This window comes from Panthera tigris, chromosome B3 (genome assembly GCF_018350195.1).
Source record: "Panthera tigris isolate Pti1 chromosome B3, P.tigris_Pti1_mat1.1, whole genome shotgun sequence".
Lineage (NCBI taxonomy): Eukaryota > Metazoa > Chordata > Mammalia > Carnivora > Felidae > Panthera > Panthera tigris.
This window is the reverse complement of record NC_056665.1, coordinates 17,248,623-17,268,567: the sequence shown is the minus strand read 5'-3', so window position 1 is coordinate 17,268,567 and position 19,945 is coordinate 17,248,623. Positions and strand designations below refer to the sequence as shown.

General features: G+C 44.3%; 1 protein-coding gene and 1 long non-coding RNA gene across 5 annotated transcripts in view; one reads left to right on the top strand and one right to left on the bottom strand.

Annotated features, from left to right (window-relative positions):
- The window catches only part of IGF1R (insulin like growth factor 1 receptor), a 299,971-nt gene that overhangs the window by 204,597 nt on the left and 75,429 nt on the right, over window positions 1-19,945 (top strand). The window contains exon 1 of one of the 4 annotated variants that reach the window (XM_042988147.1): window positions 10,784-12,349. The exons of 2 other annotated variants lie outside the window; for them this stretch is intronic. In XM_042988147.1, coding sequence (XP_042844081.1) covers window positions 12,304-12,349 — 46 coding nt within the window. In that variant the 5' untranslated portion in view covers window positions 10,784-12,303. Of the gene's footprint in view, window positions 1-10,783; window positions 12,350-16,873; window positions 17,637-19,945 lie in introns of those variants that run through there. One more of the 4 variants, XM_042988148.1, reaches the window with a different exon arrangement.
- LOC122239398 lies at window positions 819-4,831 on the bottom strand. The gene is made up of 2 exons (XR_006218445.1): window positions 4,173-4,831; window positions 819-1,635 (listed from the first exon to the last, which is right to left on the bottom strand). It is a non-coding gene; the product is annotated as an uncharacterized LOC122239398 (long non-coding RNA).

Genomic DNA, 19,945 nt, shown 5'->3' with positions numbered 1-19,945 from the left:
GCTATCATGCGGGAAATCTTTCCAACATAAACTATGTACTTCTTTCCTTCTTACTCTAGTGAATATAATTTAATCATTTCTGGCCAACTTGGGGACATCAGTGAACATATATTGTTGTATTATGCATAATATGGTGATAGCCTTAAGGCGTAGTGGGAGGCAGTTTGCCGTATACTGAAGATTTCTTGTGTTTATTGTGTTCTTATGGTTTGGCTTTATCATTTTTATGTCCCCATTTCTGTTTAACAGACTTACTGCAGTACGACAAGGAAGCTCCATCAGCCTCTCTGTAGGTCATTATTTGCTGCTTCCTCTTTGCTGTGGGTACTCTGAAAACAGATTTCTAAGCTTGCTAGAATTATATATAAGACGGGGCGCCTGGGTGGCTCAATCGGTTGACCACCTGATTCTTGATTTTGGCTCAGGTCGTGATCCCAGGGTCCTGGGATTGAGCCCCACATCGGGCTCCGTGCTGAGCATGGAGCCTGCTTAAGATTCTCTCTCTCTCCCTCTGCCCCTCTCCACTGCTCGCTCTCTCTAAAAATAAAACAAATCCTAAAGAGAGAGAGAGAGAGAGAGAGAGAGAATTATGTGTAACAGTAAGTAGGCTGTAAGATCTAGCTTCTTTCTGGTCCTTGGCTGTGGACCCCCACAAACATGTTTTTGCTGGATAGTTGTGTTCTGGAAGGGTGTGGTATCCATCTGTGAGAAGTGTTTTCCCTTCACATGATCGTGTTTGTTTTGTTTTTTTTTTCTTTTACTTCTCTCTCTGCATCCATGTCTCTGTTTCTCTAGTAATATGACAGGTGCTGGAATAATTAAAATTAATGGAACACGTTTATCCACATGGGAGCAATTGTAGTGGTCAAAAAACATTTTCAAAAGGCATGCAATCCCCCCTTCTGTATCCTGGACCAGCCCTCAGCACCTAGTTTCATGACATAGTATTTTACAAGGGTCCCCTTGTATTTCACTTTCAGATAGCTATGCCTGAAGGGGCTTTTCCACTCCCGCCTGGTATGGGTTCTCCCTCCCCTGCTGTCATCTCCCACTCCTGGTCTTCGTCCTAGGCCCACGCCAACCCTGCCAGGCAAGACTCCTCCATGCGTTCCACTTCCAATGCTCCTGCACCTTTCCGTTGTCCTATTAAGGGTCTCTCCAGCAGGCCCTCCTTCTAGGGGCTACCACCTTTCCAGCCTCCATTCCACTGGACACCTCTCATTGCTGAAGGCTTTGTAAGCGAACTTGATTTCCCTTTGGGAGGCAATGAGGTATAACAGAGCCGAGATCTTAGAGCGAAGCCAACTGCCACCCGAGGGCCCCCTCGGTTAAGTCAGGCCGGTCTTGGAGCCTAGATCTCCTGTCCATAGAAAGGAGTTTGTACGGATCCAGTCAGCGCATTCTTGGTGTGAAAGCAAGGGCTTAATCCAGTGGCACTTCACTCCCTTGCCTTTCGGGATTATTGCTTCTGAGTGGACAGGTAGCCGCAAGGGTTGACAGCAAATTTCTCATCTCCTATCGCACACCCTGTGATGCTGGGAACACCAGAGCAAAAATGGTTGCTGTCGCGCATTCATTTCTGGCCTCAATTTTCTATTATTCCCCGATGAGGATCCTTTCGTTTGAGACCAGTATCTGGAAGAGAAAAAAAAAAAAAGTAGATCAAGCTTTTCAGATGAGATTTTAGTGCAGCCCCGACAGACTCTTTTTATTGCCTTCGCTACCACATAGTGGTGGATCAGGAAACTGTAGGGCTTGCAGGGCTGGGAAATTGCTGCCAATGGAGTGAAGATTCTGCTGCTGAAGGAATCTGATCTCTTTTCTGCATAACACAAAGAAAGCAGAAGCCCATATCGTCTATAGCAGATGACAGAGTATATGTCCAGTTCAGAAAAAAATACATTTCTCAGTACCTTTAAAGCAAAAAGACCGAGTTGTGAGAAGGATCTAGAAGAAGTCGTATGCAGTTTACTGGTGTCCATTTTGTTGCTGCTTTTTGCATTCCTCAACCATCTTACTTCCTACTCCTACCCCACTGGAGGATACTCCAAAGATAAATGAACTGTTAGGCAATATGTCAGAAAGGCTACGGTCCTCAACATGTACACCCCGTTCTCTACCGGCCTCCTTAGCTGGTAGCAACAATACTGCTCTCGGAATCATCTATAAAAAGTAGGCATTTGCCTCATCTCCAAATTAGGGGTTTATCTTATTTGCAAAACACTTTCGGGGCCTTTGTCTGGGATGGCAGGGTATTAGCAACTCTGGTCCAAGTGGGAAGCACACGAAGTTAAGTCTCATTCAAAGCGAGATTTTGGAGTTCCCAATGGTTGATTGGCATGTATCCTTATAGCTCAAGAGTTTCTCTGTCCATTCAGTTGATTGACTATGCTGTAGTTGTTTTCTTTTCCTTGATGAACTTTTTAGGAACATTTACTTTTGAACGTTTAAATTTGAAATAATTTCAGACTTACAAAAAAAAATAGTTACAGAAAGTACAAGTTTCTGAATACCCTTCACCCAACTTCCCCAAACGTCAGCACCTTACATAACCAATTGAGGCTTATCAAAACCATCATATCACCATGACGTGGTACTACGAAGCTCCAGACTGGATTCAGATCCCACCAGTTTTCCCCTGTCTGGTCTTCTATCCAGTAGAGGATCCCGCCTCACATTTGTGGTCGCGTCTGTTCTGTTTCCTCAAACCCAGGTTGTTTTCTTCAGTCTTCCTTGGTAGCTTGCCACCTCCACACTTTGGAAGAGCACAGACCAGTTATTTTGCAGAATGTCCTTCTCTGGGTGTTTGCTTGTGATGAAAGTCAGGTGACAGCAAGAACATACAGTGTTAGCAAGATGACCACAGAAGTGCCACTGTGCCCTTCCCAGTGCATCCTGTCTGGAGACACATCATGCCCATAGGTTTCATTTCTGATGATGTTAATTTTGATCACTTGGTTAAGATGGTCTCTGCCAGTGCACCCGTTGTTAATCTTGACCTTTGTAATTAGGAAGCATCCTTCAGAGGTAGATACTTGAGACTAGCCTCTTCATACCGTTCCTCATTATTCTTTCACTTCCCAGTTTTAACACCCATTACTGTGGTGTTTGCCAAATGGTGGATTTTTCTATTTCTGTTTTCTACACTTAGTAATTGGAATTCTACTCTGAGGACTCTATGTATTTTTAAAATGAGGGACATAAAACTTTTTAAATAGCAGTGGCAGCTCCACTTTTTCTGGGAGGACAATTATGAATGACATGCAGCAGAAAAATATGCAGCAGCCTGAGAAGTCTCAAATAGGAATGTTATTTGAGATGTAGTTGCCATCATTTCCCTTCAGAGGAGGTGAAGTAGAGGGGAGGAGATCTCAGCCGCCCTCCAAAAAAGTCCTCTTAGTATCTTAGTCCTGGCTGCAAGTGTCTCTTGCTTTTGAGGACTGAGAGGACACAGTTGCAAGATTGTCTCTGGAGCACAGCCCTGAATGTTTTGGATGGGTTAGGAAGGCTTACGCCACCATAAGAACTTTAATTAATACTATGAAATGTTATCTCTGAGCATTTTAGGCTATAATTGAAAGGAGTGCTCAAGATACGGTTTCCTTCTTTTAGAATATACACTATTACTCACATGGCAAACAATTTAGAGGAGCCCCTCCCTCCATTTAATTAAATTTCAGCAGCCCAAAATCCAATGCGTGTGAAGAAATCATTATTTTGAATTCTTTATCCTGAAAAGATTAAAATTACTCTTTACTCTTAGAGGTTTTTTTTTTTTAATTGGTCTATTTTATTCTCTGATTGTGATCCTTCCAATGTGATTTTTAAAAATATTTTTACTTCTACCTTAAAAGGATGAAACAGTATGTATATGCAACTACAATATTTTATCAAAAGCTTGCGCATCTAATTGAAAGGACTGTGAATGGCTACATTTTTAAATATCCTGCAGTCCATCCCAGTTTGTAATTTTATCATCACACTCTGGCAAGATCACACTCGGTACATTAAATTCCTGTGGCCCTCATTTTTCCCTCACTGATGTTTGTTAACTCCTTGCGGATTAAATTTTAGGAGCTTGAAATAGAACCGTTCCATTAGGAAAAGAAAAAAGAACCTCACACACCCCAGACCTTGGGTAGCTGCTCATTAGATACGGCCAGGGGACTCACATTTGCCGGACCAAGCAGGAATTTTGATGGTAGAATTGACGGTTCTGAGTTAGGTTGGATGAAAAATACGTACGGCTTTTAAAGGTGTGGCCGCACAGAATTCATGCTACCGAGTACTGAGGTTCTTTTCGTGTTTGCAGTGCCTTGGTGAATGTCCTAAAGTTGGCGGCTGAGCGGAGGGGGACAGGGAACATTTATTTGAGTGTTATTTCTAGACCGCAAGCCCAGCGCTGGAAAAAGTTCCAGCGCATCCGTTAAAGTTAGTGCACGTGCTCGGGCGGACCGGATCCCGGAGCGCCGCCGCCACCGCAGCGCCGCAGACCCCTCGTGGCCGCCCGCTTCTGCCCTGGCTGGCGGGAGGCGGGGCTCAGCAGGCGCGTGCCCGCGCGGGAGGACTGGCCGGCCACGTGACCACGCTCTGGCCACGCCCGCCGCCGCCTCACGTGGTCTCCGGACACCATGTGCGAGAGTGGATGGAACAGGGAGCGGCCGGGTGTGGCATTCGGGTTTGGGAAGACAGAAGCGTCCTGATTTCCCGCCCCCTCCCCCCCTCTAATTCCTTAATCCCGATAGCGGAAAATGCAGAAAGTATTTCTCATGTATTTCCGATCATGTCATCTAATCCCTTTGGTGGCTCAAGTTTCTTTATGGGAACGTGGTTTCCGTCTCGAGGGGTCGATCCCACGGTGCCAGAGCCACGCTGCCTCCCTCGGGACGGGGGCGGTCTGGGTTTCCCGAAGGTCGATCATCCATTTTATGGCAAAGAAGTAAACCGTTCTAAACCGTTTCACTACAAACCCTGGTTTCTCCTTAGCGATAATTGAATTTTGATGGAAAACCGGCTGTCCTAAAGTTATGGGAAGAGGGTGGTTCACCCTCCGACTTCCGCGGCATTGTTGCCGCTTTGCCGCGGGAGGAGGCTCGCGGAGTAAATAACTTGGATGGGTCCCTCCACGTTCGTTCCTCATGTGCTTGTGAGCAGTGCACACCGTAAAAGGAAAATAAAAGATGGAAGTAGGTTTCCAAAAGAGAAAAATTAATATGGAAGGAGGGCGTGCGTTCTCAAATTGAACCAGGGTCTCATTGTTCCGAGCTAACGTCCAGTTACGTGCTCCAGTCCGATCCCGGACCGCAGCAGAACCGCCTGGGGAGCTCGTGCGGTCCGCGGGGAGGTGTTGGTGCCACTGTCCCCCGCCGCCGCCACCACACGGACGCACGTGCCCTGTTAATTTCCTGGCACCCGTTGCGTACGGAGCCTCGTGTAAATCTTCGGCACACTCATTTCTTCCCATTTCGTGTGGGAAGTTAAGGTTCTTTTCGGTTTACTTTCTGTTCACCTTCATTAAAATGCGGCAAACCGAAAGGAGTTTCTTAATGGAGATCCCAGTGTATAGAGAGATTTTATTGAAAAGAAGGGCTCGAATGATAAAACCTCATGTTAAAAATCAGAAACAGACTCTTGTTATTGTTAATAACTTTGAAAATGGAAATCCAACTTGATAAATTATTTCAGAGGAGTAGTTCTAGGGACCAGACATTTGGTAGGTAACTCTGTGTCTGGTCATCAATTATAGTGATTTCCTTGCATCAGCTCCAGAAAATCAGAATATTCATGAGCTTTCTGCTCTGACTCAGACCTTCAGGAGCCATGAAATTTTCCTGTTGGGATGAGAGGAAGTGCTGTCGGTGGTTTTGGCAGCTGAATGAAACCAGAAATAGATAAGCAGGGTAGAGGGGCGATGTCCATTTGTCTGGTCTTATCATCCTGCTTTTAATTTGTGAAAGTTAAAGTTTAAAAAAATTATATTAAACGTGCGATCCTTTTTAGAATTCACGGAGTACGTTGAGGAAGTGGTTTTGTTTTTGTGAGTTTGTTTAAACAAATGACTGAGGTTTTTGTTTTTCGCTGTGTCTGGCCAGGCAGCAATGCTACACTTTTTTAAATTCATGAAATACTGACCAGCGAGTCTGTTCTTTAGCACTCCTCTGCTTTTGTGATGGGAAGACAAGGAGGCAGACACCAATGGCGCCTCTTACAATGGAGGTTTGTTTGTTTATTTTTTATTTAATGGAGGGATTGTAGATGGCTTAAAATTTCCTTGTGCCAGGACAGAGAAGGGGGGGGTGGGTGGGAGAATAATTAGCCCATTTTAAGCAACTTTAGCAATAGCCGATCCATAGGCATTAACTTTCGACAGCGACAGAAGCCTCTTTCTAGACCTCATCCTGTGATGTTTTAAACAAATTTAATTTTGTTTGATTAAAATCTTTCTTAAAGGCCAAATATCGCTGAGGTCATTTTTTCAAATTTTTTGGTTATATACTAATAAAGATGGCAAGTTATAATCTTTTGTTGAAATATGCGGGAAGCCTATCCTTCACCCCCTCCTTCCCTGAAATGCCAGGGCTCCCTTGCCTGTTCTGAGAGGTCCTTCTCCGGCACTCCTGCCTGGTACACACCCTTCCATCCCGTGGTCCACTCAGCCGAAAGTATTCTTGTCTTCCTGATGTGTATCTTTTAGGACAGGAATCTTTACCTTGAATTCTTATCTACATGTACAACAACACCTGGGGTGTCTTCCAGACAGGTGCACTCAGGTTTTAAGTGAACAAATATTTAATCCAGAAGAATTTATGAAAAAAAAAAGGGGGGGGGGCTGTTTGTATTTTTTTTTTAAGCCATTGTTGTTAAACACCGTGTTTGGAGTGGTACGAATTCTGTGCTCTACCAATTTGTATGAATTATGCCATTTAAAGTAGAAATAATTAAGAAATATTTCATTGCTAGGTTAAACACAGGAGTGAAGTTTCCACTTTTTTATGTAGTCAAATTCATTGCCTTTTGGTCCTTTGGGATGGTGCTGAATGACCCTGACAGAACTATAAGGCACAGAAATGAGACTCATGCAAGTCTGAGAGCTGAGCTCCTGGCATTCAGTACTTCTGTTTATCATCATCTGTCTCCCTGTTAAGTCACAGCCTCTTGTGGTCCTCAGTCTCCTCATCAATGAAATATCGCTGATACCTTTCTATGACTTATGAAAGTAGGTTATGAGAACTACAGTAGAAAACTCTGTGTCATGTGCACGTGCACGGTACCTTACTGGTTAGAAGCATGGACCCTCGAGTCCTGTCGCTTCAATTGGAATTTCTGCCTCTGCCTCCCGAAGCTCTGTGACTCCGGGCAAACCACTCTCTCTGTACTGGAGACTATGTTTCAGAGGACAGGAAAATAGGCCCTCCCTCTCAGAGTTGTGGATGTTAAGTCAGCGCATGCCAAGCACATGTAGCAGTGAGTGCCCCCACGTATGGTAGGTGACTTACTATTACGGATAACAAATGCTCATTTTTTTTCTTCTCATCTAGTACTTTGAGCTTTTACTTCTATTAGGGCCAAGAGACAGAGACAGAATTGTTATCATTAAAAAAGTTGTAGTCTGCCGGGGTGTCTGGGTGTCTCAATTGATTAAGTGTCCAACTTTGGCTCAGGTCATGATCTTGCAGTTTGTGGGTTTGAGCCCTGCATTGGGCTCTATGCTGATAGCTCAGACCCTGGATCCTGCTTCAGATTCCATGTCTCCCTCTCTCTCTCCCCCTCTTCTGCTCACCTCTGTCTCTCTCTCAAAAATAAATAAACATTAAAAAAAATTTTTTTTTAAGTTTTAGTTTGCCTAAAAGCAGATACGACCTAAAAGAAGGCTGGGGTTTGGTGTTGGATCAGATGATTCTTTGGTTATTCTCGGGGAAAACCAGCCAAGCCATGAGGCCAGAGGACTATCTTTCATTTTATTCCTCATCTCCCAAAAGTGGCTTCTCTGATTTTTCTCATTTTTCCTCCTTTTTAGGAGAGTCAAGGAGAGTAGTTTTTCATATTACTTTTGTCATCATTGTTATTTATTTGATAACAATTCACCATCAGAACATAAAACGTACTTACTTATCCTACAGGAAACTCCCTTCTGTTACGTATTTGCTTTCAATTTATGCTTTGTCTAATGCTAAAGAGAATTTGAGGCAGATTCTAATTAAAAGCCAACAAAACAAAACAAAAAACCCAGATGACACGGGACCTGAATAGCCACATCAGCAAGATAAGCACACCATACTAGAAGGACTATTGGTCTTCTTGGAATCTGGTTCCTCTGGGATTCTAGGCACAAAGAATTTCCTCAAGGCAAAGAAGAAATACAGTAAAATCTGCATATGTAAGTATACATACAAAGTCCCCATATACATCTTCTGTAAATTTCAAGGGCTTTGCTTTCGGAAAGTTTGCCTAAGTAGTAGTCCAGGGTTAAAGTACCACCTGACTCCACGTATGTATATCATGTCTCATGGAACCAATATACACTGCACAATATACACTGCGCCACCATGGACCAGGCTCTGGACATGGCCCTGGGAACACAGTGATGAAAAAACATAGGATTCCTATCCCAGTGCACTGTGCACCAGTGGAGAAAGGAGCATTAAACATAGTTAAGTGTGTGTTTTTTTAATTGTAGTACTGTGCATACAAAATTTATCATTGTAACCATGTTTAAATATATGCTTCAGCGGCACTAAGTAAGTACATTCCCAATGTTGTGCAACCATCACCACCAGGCATCTCCAGAACTGTTGTCTTGCACAACTGAAACTTTGTACCCATGAAATAATAACTCTTCCTCCTTCTTCCCTCCAGCAAAAATAATAATAATAATAATAACCATTAAAAATAAGTTTTTGATTGTGAATGTGGTCAGTGCTTTGAGAGACATGAAGCGGATGCTGTGTCTTAAAATGATAGGGCAGCAGGAAGGGCTCTTACCCAGAGATGGTGATGGGGAGAAGAAGTCTTTGAAGGTGAAGACAATCCCCCAGCACTAAATGCTGCAGAGGCAGGTTGGGAGTGGGAAGAAGCGTAAGTCAGGCAGAAGGAACAGCATGCATCATGGGTCAGAGTCATGACAGGGTCTGCCTTCTTCAAGAAAGAAAAAGGAGCCAGGGTGGTTGGAGCAGGGGCCAGGCGGGTAAGAGGTTTTAGTTTTACTATGTGTATGGGTATTTGTGTATCCTTGCTGCGATTCAGTAAAATCTTCACCGTGCCCTGAAATACAGCACGGTCCGTCCGCAGCTTTTCAGTAACCTGGAGCACAAACTCATAGCCGCTTCTCAGAACTCCAGACTGTGCCTGCACCAGGAATTCACTAACACCCTTCCTGGCTGGATGAGCAAGTGCATTATCTTCCTTGATACGGGCCCAGAGCAGGGAGGTCCGAGGAGCAGGTGGTCGGCGTACTCCTGGAAGCCTCCTTCCCATCCCAGTGGCCTGGAGCCGGTGGGATTAGGATGAAGGAATGTCCCTGTGGCACTGGCACCAGGGATCATTTCTGTGAAGCAAGAGCAGTAGGTTCTAGATAGGGAGGTGCAGGTGGCGTGAGAACTGGACAGTCTGACTGCTACTCTAGCCAGCTGGCTGTCCTTCCCCTCCCTCCACGCGGAGAAGCCAGCCCGGGGTGCCTGTGCACAAAGCCAATGTTTTTTTTCAAACAGCTTGCACATGTTCTTGGTTGCAATGCAGAGGTTTAGCTGGTGGATCCTGGAAGAAATTCCTTTGACCTGGAAAATCATAATGGCAATTATTTTTACTTAGCTCCCAAGCGAGCCTCTGAGTGGTTCCTGTAGAGCCCCTAAATTTGCACAGCCTATGAACCTGAGAGCGGAAACTAGTTGTTGAGCCCTTTGGAATAGTCGTAGCTCTGTCGGTTTATTTGAGCACTGATGACAGTTGGTGATACCTACCCAACCTTTGGCGACACTGTGTTATTATCACTTACCCCCACCTTACCCGGTAATTAACAAGGAGGATGCTTCTTCACCTCTTCACTGTTTGCAGGGAATTGTCTCATTGCCCTCCTGAAAGGAGCTTGTATATACCTTTGCTATAGAGAATCTTCATCCAACCCATGTAAAAGGTGAATAAAGTAATTTAGGAGAAAATTGTATTAGGAGGTTGGTTCTTTGTTTTTTGTTTTTTTGAAGACCTCTGTGAAGTTTTTTGAAACATAGAAAAAATTCTCTTTCTCATCTAAAAAGAGCTTACTGCCTGATGGAAGTTGAAGGTTTAACTTCCATGCTGTGGAAGCTTTCTTGGCAGGCTCTAGAAAGTAATTTGCCCCTGGCCCTCCCCAAACCTCCCCATCCCCCAGCCTGCAGCTTGAGGACTCTTCAAAATAGTAACCAAAACTACAACGAACCTTCAGATGATGATGTGTTAGGTAAGCTACTGCCCACCTTGCATTAAATGAGGATTATTTCAGAGCAAAGGGATTTAAGAACAGCAGTAAAAGACTGGAATTAGAATGCCAAGCCAATCTGAAATTTGTAATATTTTTATTTGTTCAAGCAGAGATAAAATCTGAAATATTTCTGAATCCTGTCTTAGTTTTTGTTTTTAAGAGAGATAGCAAGTGAGGGGAGGAGGAGGAAGGCAGAGAGAGAGAGAGAGAGAGAGAGAGAGAGGATCTTAAGCAAGCTCCAGGCTCAGCTCAGAGCCTGACTCAGGACTTGATCCCTTGATCCTGAGATCATGACCTGAGCCGAAATCGAGAGTTGGATGCTCAACCAACTGAGCTACCCTGGCATCTCTCTATTCTTTTTCTTTCTTGGCCACATAACTCTCCCCCAGAAGCGAAGTCTTGTGTGTATGCTGATACATGCTATCAATCGGGAACATGGTTCTTAGTGTCTTCCTTTGCCCTTCTCGGCAGGTGGTGGCCCATAAGGCCAGGGGGGATTAGATAGAGGCCAGTGGGTCACAGAGTGAGACTCTCCCATGCACATGTCAGCTAAGTGGCAGATAGGTGGCAGAGGCAGGACTAGAGAACCCTAGGACCTATGGAAACCCTATTCACAGAGGACCTATGACATCCCGGGAAAAATACTACAGTTCCATGGTTTATCACATTTAATCTTGCACTGATTAGCACAAGGTGGTAGTATCTGTCTTACACACATAACTGAGTCCCTTTTCACACAACAGCCAATAAATGGCAAATGGGATATAAACTCACTTCTTTCCAACCCCACAGTCCACATTTTCCTCTAAGGCGAACATTGCCTCCTCTCTCATGCTGTGTCTCCAAAACAGAAGATGAACTTAAGCATCTCAAAATTTTAAACACTTGACTCTCTCTAAAACGATTTTTTTTTAAGTAGACAGACAGACAGACATGACTTGGGCCCTTAAAAATGCGGCCAAGCTGGCACATAAATGGGCGTAGGCTGTTTCTAAATTGTTGCTTTAAATTTTGCCAACATAGCTTCTAGGCTGGTAGTTTTGTTTGTTTTTTCATATATTTTTGACACTATGTATGTGCAGAGGAATGTTATCCCTTGTCATAGTGTCCCTCCTCCCCGAAGGCAAGCAAGGGACATGGGGCCACATCAGGGGATGTGCACCCAGAGGACAATAGGGAGAGACTGAGGTTAAGTGACAGTATTTGAGGGCTCGTTGATTTTTTGCATAGACTGTCTCACAAACATGTATTGACGCATTCATCTATAAACTGAGACACATTAGCGTTTCCCACTTTTTCCTATTTGCTGTTTCTTCATTTTCATGGATGCTTCTTTCAAAACTATGTCTAGTCTAGGACCCAATTAAAGATTTATCTTTAGATAAATAGATTTATATCTTTGATGTCCATCGTTGTCCAGTGTAAAGATTTGGAGGGAAATCCCAGATAAAGAAAATAGGATCACTGTCTGCTTTCCTCCCGGGGTTATTTTACATGTGTACTAATTTGCAGATTGTTTGTATCAAAAAAGCAAAACATGCCCCTTACAAAGGGGGGACAAGGGCGCGTGCCTGGCACACCTCTGCCCCTGTATGCACTGTAAGACTTGAAAGTGAGCCAGGATTCGAAAATATTGGATTGGGATAATGTTATTTTTTTAAACACCTGGCTAATTTAATATAAAGTGTTTACACTTCATTTTTCTGGCAGTGAATTTACTCTGTAGGTGTGGAAGATTTCCTGTAAGTTTTGCAAGTTCCAGGGGAGGAAAGTTGCAATATGTACTCTCTGTGGTCACAGCCGCATGAAGGGTGATTTCTTAATCCCCTATTGTTACCATGTGTAGGTGAATGATGGGTATTGCAGACGGTGTCCTGGACTCTTGCAAGTTCACAGGTACACGAGCGAGAATAAGCAAGAGTGGTCTTTTTTAGGAATTCTGAATACGGAGTCTTGAAGAAAGATCATCTTTTCCCTAAAGGGGTGCTTGGGTCAGAATTGCCGGCTACTATATACCTCGTGGGTGAAGCGGATATTTTGAGCATGACTGAGCTTATTAAGAGCCTGAGGCGCTTCCTCTACCAGGGTTTAGAAATTTCAAAGGATGGGGGTTGGGGAGGAGGAATTATGGCAGGCATTTTAGAGAGGGCAGAGGAGGTTGGAAGCAACAGGTTCCAAGTGTATCTACTGTGCTCCTGCAGAGCGCTGGGTGGGCTGGGAATGGCAATTTAGGAAGATAAGGTCTGCCCACCTGCCAGACAGGAAAAAGTAGACTTGGGGGGTGGGGTGGGGGAGTTCAGGCTTTAGTTATGTAGATGGAGGTGTGGTGCAATTGAGGTGGAAATACATTTAATAGGCTTTACTTAGGAGACCTCAGTTTGTGGAATGGGGGCAGGTGCATTTGGGAGGAAAATACCTTGAGTAGGCAGGTTCAGAAATGGAAAATGGGGGAAGATAATCTATTTCAAAACTTCCAACAGCAGGGCGCCTGGCTGGCTGTGTTGGTGAAGCGCAGGACTCTTGCTCACGGTTGTGAGTTTGAGCCCCACATTGAGCGTAGAGATCACTTTAAAAAAAAAAAAAACCGTTAAAAAACCTAAAAAGAAAAAAAAAATTTTTCCAACCGTGTCAAAGGAGATTTGTGCGTGGATTATCCCAAAAGGGGTCGTGTGGTTTTAAAGGTCTGAGAGATCCCTCTCTTTGCAGGAAAGTAGGGGGCTGGGAAGATCACATCACGGTGTGACAGGAGCCCTGGGCCAGGAGTTCTGGAGACCCTGGTACTGGGCCCAGCTGTCCAGTACCTCGTGATTGTCGTAGTCTCAAGCTGTCTGGGTCTCGTTTTCTTCGGGTGCCAAATGAAGATGAAAGCATTCGACTGGATGCCCAGTTCCTGGGTTGCTTTCAGCTCCAGAAAAAAAAAAAAACCGAGGGCTCTTTCCTTTGGGCATTCATCTCATTTCAGAGATGCTCCCAGCTCGCCTACGAAGCCAAACAAAGGAAAGCAGCCCCGACGGGGTGGGGCGTGGCCTTAGGTGAGAGGTCCTCCTGGGTGAATGGGAAAGCGAGAAGCCTGTTCCCTCTCCAGAGCACTCCACTTAGCCAGCGTTGCACAGAGCCTGGCTCAGGCTGACTTCAGTCTTCACCCTGGGTTTCAGGTCACTCTGATTGTTTGCAAAACATGTTCTTTTTTTTGTCCCTTGCCAGTACTTGTTCTCTCTGTGAGTAAAACACAAACAGGTCCTGAGGGATGCTGTGCGCCAGTCTGCATTGCGCCAGGAGTGCACCCTGGCCTCTGCCCGGAGCTTGAGGATGCCCCAAGAACTCCCAGCTCCGGAGACAACAGTTGTGTTGACATCAGATCCTAGGAAGTTGCCACAGAGCTTATTCCTTTGAAGGAAAAAGAAAAGATCACTCTCTTAACCACTTCAGATCCTTATCTTTGGTGTATTCAAGTCCAGGATTTTAGATAGATTTTTTTGAAGGGCTTTATGCTTGAGATCACTCCTTTCCTTTCCTCCCCCCCCCCCTCCCTTTTTTAACCCACTTAGCCAGTTTGGAGCTTTACAGTGTTTAGGAAAGGGTTAAAAGTTGACTTGTGAAGCACAGTCAGGTGTTTTAAAAGTTGCTGTCTATTTTTGCAAGCAAGTAAACCTTATATACTCTCCTGGTATGGCGAACATGTGGCTTCACGGGTATGCTCATCCTCACTGGGGGAGCTTGAATGCAATTGGACCCCTTTGTGTTTATGAACTTTTTGTGCAACTTGCTTCAGTCTTCAGGCCAAGGATGGAATGAAAGAATGATTCTTGGACCGGTTTCCAAGTTTGCAGCCTCATTGGTGTTTTGCACGGTAGGGCTACCCTGCTTGTTTCTTTTAAAAATAAAATGAGCCCTAAAGTGTTAAGTTCTTCCATCTTTCAAAGAAAATTCCTTTGAAGCCTGAAAATCAGACCGTAGTATATAACAGAGAGTGTTTGGGAGGCAGTGAAAAAATGAGGAGGTGGGGTGGGAGAAAAGTTACTCAAACAGGAAGGGGAGAGGGACCCACCTCTCTGCCAGTGCACGCTGGGCTTACAGCACATCACCCCTTTGATCCTGGCCCAGGCGGTCATCCCTTGCCTGCGAGTAGCAGTGTCTGAAGGGGAAAGTCCCTGAACCTTCCACCTTGCTTTTCAGAGCCGACGGTAGGCTTTGCCATATTTTGCATCCCCTTCCAGCTTCCTTAGAGACCTAAGTGGATGTTGGGCCTGCAGCGATCCAATTCACTTTGGATAATACTCTGGGGAAAAGCCAAATATCCAAAATCAGAAGTGCACTAGATATTTAAAAAAAAAAATTTTTTTAATGTTCATTTATTTTTGAGAGAGAGACAGAGCATGAGTAGAGGAAGGGCAGAGAGAGAGGGAGACACAGAATCTGAAGCAGGCTCCAGGCTGTGAGCTGTCAGTATAGAGCCCGACACAGGGCTGGAACTCACGAACCTCAAGATTGTGACCTGAGCCGAAGTTGGCCGCTTAACCAACTGAGCCACCCAGGCACTCCTGAAGTGTACTAGATATTTAATTGTTCAGAGATCAAATGACAACCTACTCTCGGAAGATTCCTAATTAAATGGAAAAAAAGCAGAGGGCACCTGTGAGCCCATCTCCGTTGGGCATTTACAACTCAAACACACTCTTTCAACTGGCATTTTACACAAGTTGCCTGTGTTGGCACTTCAGGTGAACCCAATTTTACCAATCACTTACAAAAAACAAAAACCAAGTTCAACTATTAAGGTTAAAATATTATTTTCATTTATTTTTTATTTTTTTAATGTTTATTTTTTTGAGAGACAGAGACAGAATGTGAGTGGGGGAGGGGCAGAGAGAGAGGGGGAGACACAGAATCCAAAGCAGCCTCCAGGCTCTGAGCTGTCAGCACAAAGCCCGACGCGGGGCTTGAACTCACACACCGTGAGATCATGACCTGAGCCAAAGTCGGACGCTCAACTGACTGAGCTACCCAGGCACCCCTATAACTTTTTTTGTTAATGTTTATTTATTTTAGAGAGAGAGAGAGAATGTGAGCAGGGGAGGGGCAGAGAGAGAGGGAGACACACAATCCCAAGCAGGCTCCAGGCTCTGAGCTGTCAGCACAGAGCCCGACGCGGGGCTCGAACTCACAAACCATGAGATCATGACCGGAGCCGAAGTCGGACGCTTAACCGACTGAGCCACCCAGGCGCCCCTAAAATATTATTTTTAAAGTTGTGCGAAGGATGGACTTAAACTTTGGAATCCATCAGCCAGCCTTTCCAAAGTATAGAGACAAGATTTTTCCCCATATGAAATTGACAAAACGATATTGTCCAATGGGACTGAATTTACGTTTACCAAGATAGGATTTTAGCACTTTTAATGCTTTCTGGCAAGGGCGATAAAGTTTTTAGTAAAACTACTGCCCCCGCCCCTCCACCATCCACAAAAATAAAAAACCAAACAAAGTAAAATATAAACCAACAGAATTCTGTGGGAATGACAAGGTATTTTTGGTTCAGGTGTTTTTGTTTTTATTTTGGGCTTCTTTTTTTGGGGGGGGGTAATCATGTTTGCAAGGACATTACAACATTTCTACATTTGTATGTTTTTCTAAGGCACTTTTGAATCATCAGCTAGATGAAATATAAGTTCCATGAATTTTTGTGGGCGTAGGTGTTCTGTGGTGCAGTTATCCAAAACTGGTTCTCCTAAGGTTTATGTGTTAATTCTGTGAACCAGCATGTAGGATCATCTGGGACACCCTGTTCCCCTCCTTTACTGATAACACAGTTTACTGTACTTGGGAAGTCCAGTAAATCTTTTTGTGGTTTTTCCACAGTAGTAAAAATACTTTAACTTCAGGAAGTGGGGTCAGCAATCAGATTAGATAATGGAAAAGAATAATGTGGTATTGTAGCATAACATATACTCTAAAATATATGTTTACAAGTCTGAAAGTGTGCCACCAGGAAGGAACGCAATCAAAGGAGAAAGGAGCAAAGACTCTGGAGAGGTAAAAAAAATGACTTAAAGTCTACTGTTATGACCCACGCTTCTCAAGTAGATGTAATTACAGAAGGGGGAAGCATTTTTCTCTCAAGCCACCTACATTTTTTTTTTTTTTCAAGGCACAGTAGTGTGTTTAAAAAGCATACACAGGGGCACTTGGGTGGTTCAGTTGGTTAAGTGTCCAACTTCAGCTCAGGTCATGATCTTGCAGTCTGTGAGTTCGAGCCCTGCATTGGGCTCTGTGCTGACAGCTCAGAGCCTGGAGCATGCTTCAGATTCTGTGTTTCCCCTTCTCTCTGCCCCTCCCATGCTCATGCTCTCTCTCTCTGTCTCTCAATAATAAATAAACGTTAAAAAATAAAATAAAAAAAGAAAAGCATATACATCTTTAAGGGCTCAAATTTAAATAATTAGTAAGAAGTCAATCTTCCAAAGAAGAAAATGGTCCAAATCATTGAAAGACAGTTAAGACGTACGGTAAGTGGCCAATAAATCAGGGGGAAGGAGGCAAAACCCCCAGCCTCACTGGCAGCCACAGCACTGAGATTAGATACGTATTTCCCCTTCTGACATTAGGAAAGAAAGAAAAATGGGTTTAGGGACCATTTTCCCCTTCCTTTTACAAAGAGGTAGGTACCGCTTTCGAGGCTGTATCAAAGAATCTACTATGGTGTCTAGAAACATTTTTGCAAAGAAGATCCTGAAAGGGCTTTGCAAAACCGTGAGGGCACTGACTAGGTGGGTAGCCTCTCCAAGGAGGCAGCTTTATTTGTTGACCGCCTGCGAAGAGGCTGTACCACGATGCATATGTGTGGACAGGTGTGCACGTACAAATGTAAATCCCAGACATACGGCACAAATCTACCTCCATAGGTACTTCATGCATTTAACACTGTCTCCTGGTAAACGGTGCTCTGGTTGACCAAGTTGTATCCAAAACAGTGCGGGCTGGTCTCTAAATAGTAGTCGCCCCACAAGTGGCTACATTCAGTTAATGCATTTAAATTATGTTTACGTAAGTGTTTATGTATGTGGAACGGGGCTTTGGCCTGGCTGATTCCAGTACTGCACCTTTTGTACTTATAATTTCCACCAAAATAAATCGGAGGAAGTGGTATGTGTAGCCAAGCTGTACAGCATGGAGCTTCTAACAGGTATGTGTAATAAACAATGTATCAGTAGCATTGATACTTTGGTCAACACCAGTAAGGCAGGCAGTTGCCCAGAAATGGGCCCTGAACACCGGTTTTAAGAGCTGTAGCCAAAACCACAAAGCTGGAGGCCTCTCCCTCGGAGCTTGGCCTCCACTTGGACAAAACAGCCCCCAATTTGTCCCTGCGGGACACAGGCCTGCCTTGTTAGGAAATCAGCAAAGTTTAGGAGCCCACAATACCTCACATAACTCTGTGTACAGTAAAAGAGTGTGGAAATAGGGCTGTAAGCACGAACAACCAGACAAGTTATAAATATAGAATACTCTCTCAATTCCACTTTAGTTAGTCATGGAGGGACAGTGTGAGTTTTATAAACTTATAAGGAATATACAAACAGTTCCACATTTAAAATAACTTGGAGTAATTTTTAAGTGTGTGAAAAGGATATTTTTTCCACCCTGTCCATTTAAGCATCTGTGACAGGCAGTAGTAAGTGATTGGTGTCTCTATGTGCTCGTGCCTGGCGGTCGCAGCACTGGGGAAGGGTTTCAAAAGAGTCACCCATTTGGCAGTGAAAGACTCAAAAAAAAGATGGAGGAGGTGGGGGGCGTGAGTTGTGTCTGAGGGAGAAGCTCCGTGTTCCCGCATGAAGAAGCAGACACAGGCCACCCTCGCCGCGGTCCTGCCTGGACCCCCCGACACGTTCCCCCATTTCCTTGATCTTTTTTCCCCACTGAGTCTTGTCTGTGGTTCCCAAGTTTGCATGTAGGCTTTGAATATGAGTTTGGAAGAAAGAATTTGGGGACGATTTTCAAGTACGTTAGGATGATTTGATTTCTTTTTTAAAGAATACTGTTTTATAAAAGTAAAGAGAGTGGGAAGGCAAATCTCCCCTCCCGCCCCTTAATATCTGACTTTATTCCTTTCCTTTTTGCCTCACCCCCACCTAAGGAAGATTTTCTGCGATGCAGCGTCTCCATTTGCCAGGCATTTCTATAGAGATTAAGGCTTACCATTGGTATATTTTATCCTCCGTCAGGCAAAGCAGGTAAGAGCGTCACAGATCCGGTGACCTCTCCCCCACAGATTAGATAGTGATTCCTCTTTTTTCTTAATATCAGAGAATGACACAATTTAGTCAAGTTGACAAGTATCATCTTTCTTCCTTTAGAACAAATCTAAACTGTGAATAGATTCTGGGGTTCAGATCGGCCTCTCTACCAGCCTCTCGATGGACCTGTGATTTCATCACTACATGTGAGGAGTAAAGGCTAACTTACAAGGCTAATTTTGCCACCTGTGGATCACGCAAGCAAAGTTTCATAGAAAATAGAGGGAATGAAACACTGTCACAGGCCAAAATGTGGAGGAACCTTGAGAACGTTATGCTAAGTGAGAGAAGCTGTCCACAAAGGATCACACAGTGTCTGGTTCCATTTGTGTGAAATGTCCAGAATAGGCAAATTTGTGGAGACAGAAAGTAGATTAGCAATTGCCCAGGGCTGGAGAGGGGATTTGGGGGGGGGGCGGGGGGGAGGTATGAGAGGTACACAGTTTCTCTGTGGGGTGATGTTTGCACAATTGAGTGCAGATACTAAAAGTCATCAATTTGTACACTTTAAAGGGGTGAATTGTGTGTGAATTATATCTCAATAAAGCGGTTATAAAAAAAAGGTGTGAAGGAAGGGAAAAACTCACATAACCCACAGTAACCCAAGCCAGCTCAGCCAGAACAGGATTCCTGATCTGCCTTGTGCTTTTCATGGTATATCCATTGTAATCTTACATTGTATCTTTGCTCTAATGGATGCGCTTTCCTTACTCTTCTTACTAGTTAACCCTGGAAATTTTGACTTAATAATGGTGCTACCTAGAACGTTCCTCCTTCTGGATTCTGGGCTGCTTGTTTCCTTCGGCTTCTGTTTTCTCTGTTTTCTCAGTGCTCCTCCCAACACAACTTACCAGACCTTGGAGACTTAAGCAATCCAGTAGGCACTGTCTGGAGATGATTATTTCTTTTGCTCATTAATGAAATGTTCACGGGGCGCCTGGGTGGCTCAGTCGGTGGAACGTCCGACTTCAGCTCAGGTCATGATCTCACAGCTTGTGAGTTCGAGCCCCGTGTCGGGCTCTGTGCTGACAGCTCGGAGCCTGGAGCCTGCTTCTGATTCTGTGTCTCCCTCTCTCTCTGCCCCTCCCCTGCTCACACTCTGTCTCTCTCTCCCTCAAAAACAAATAAACATTAAAAAAAAATTTTTTAATAAAAAAAAATGAAATGTTCACTGATGCTTTCAGTAGCCAGTATGAAA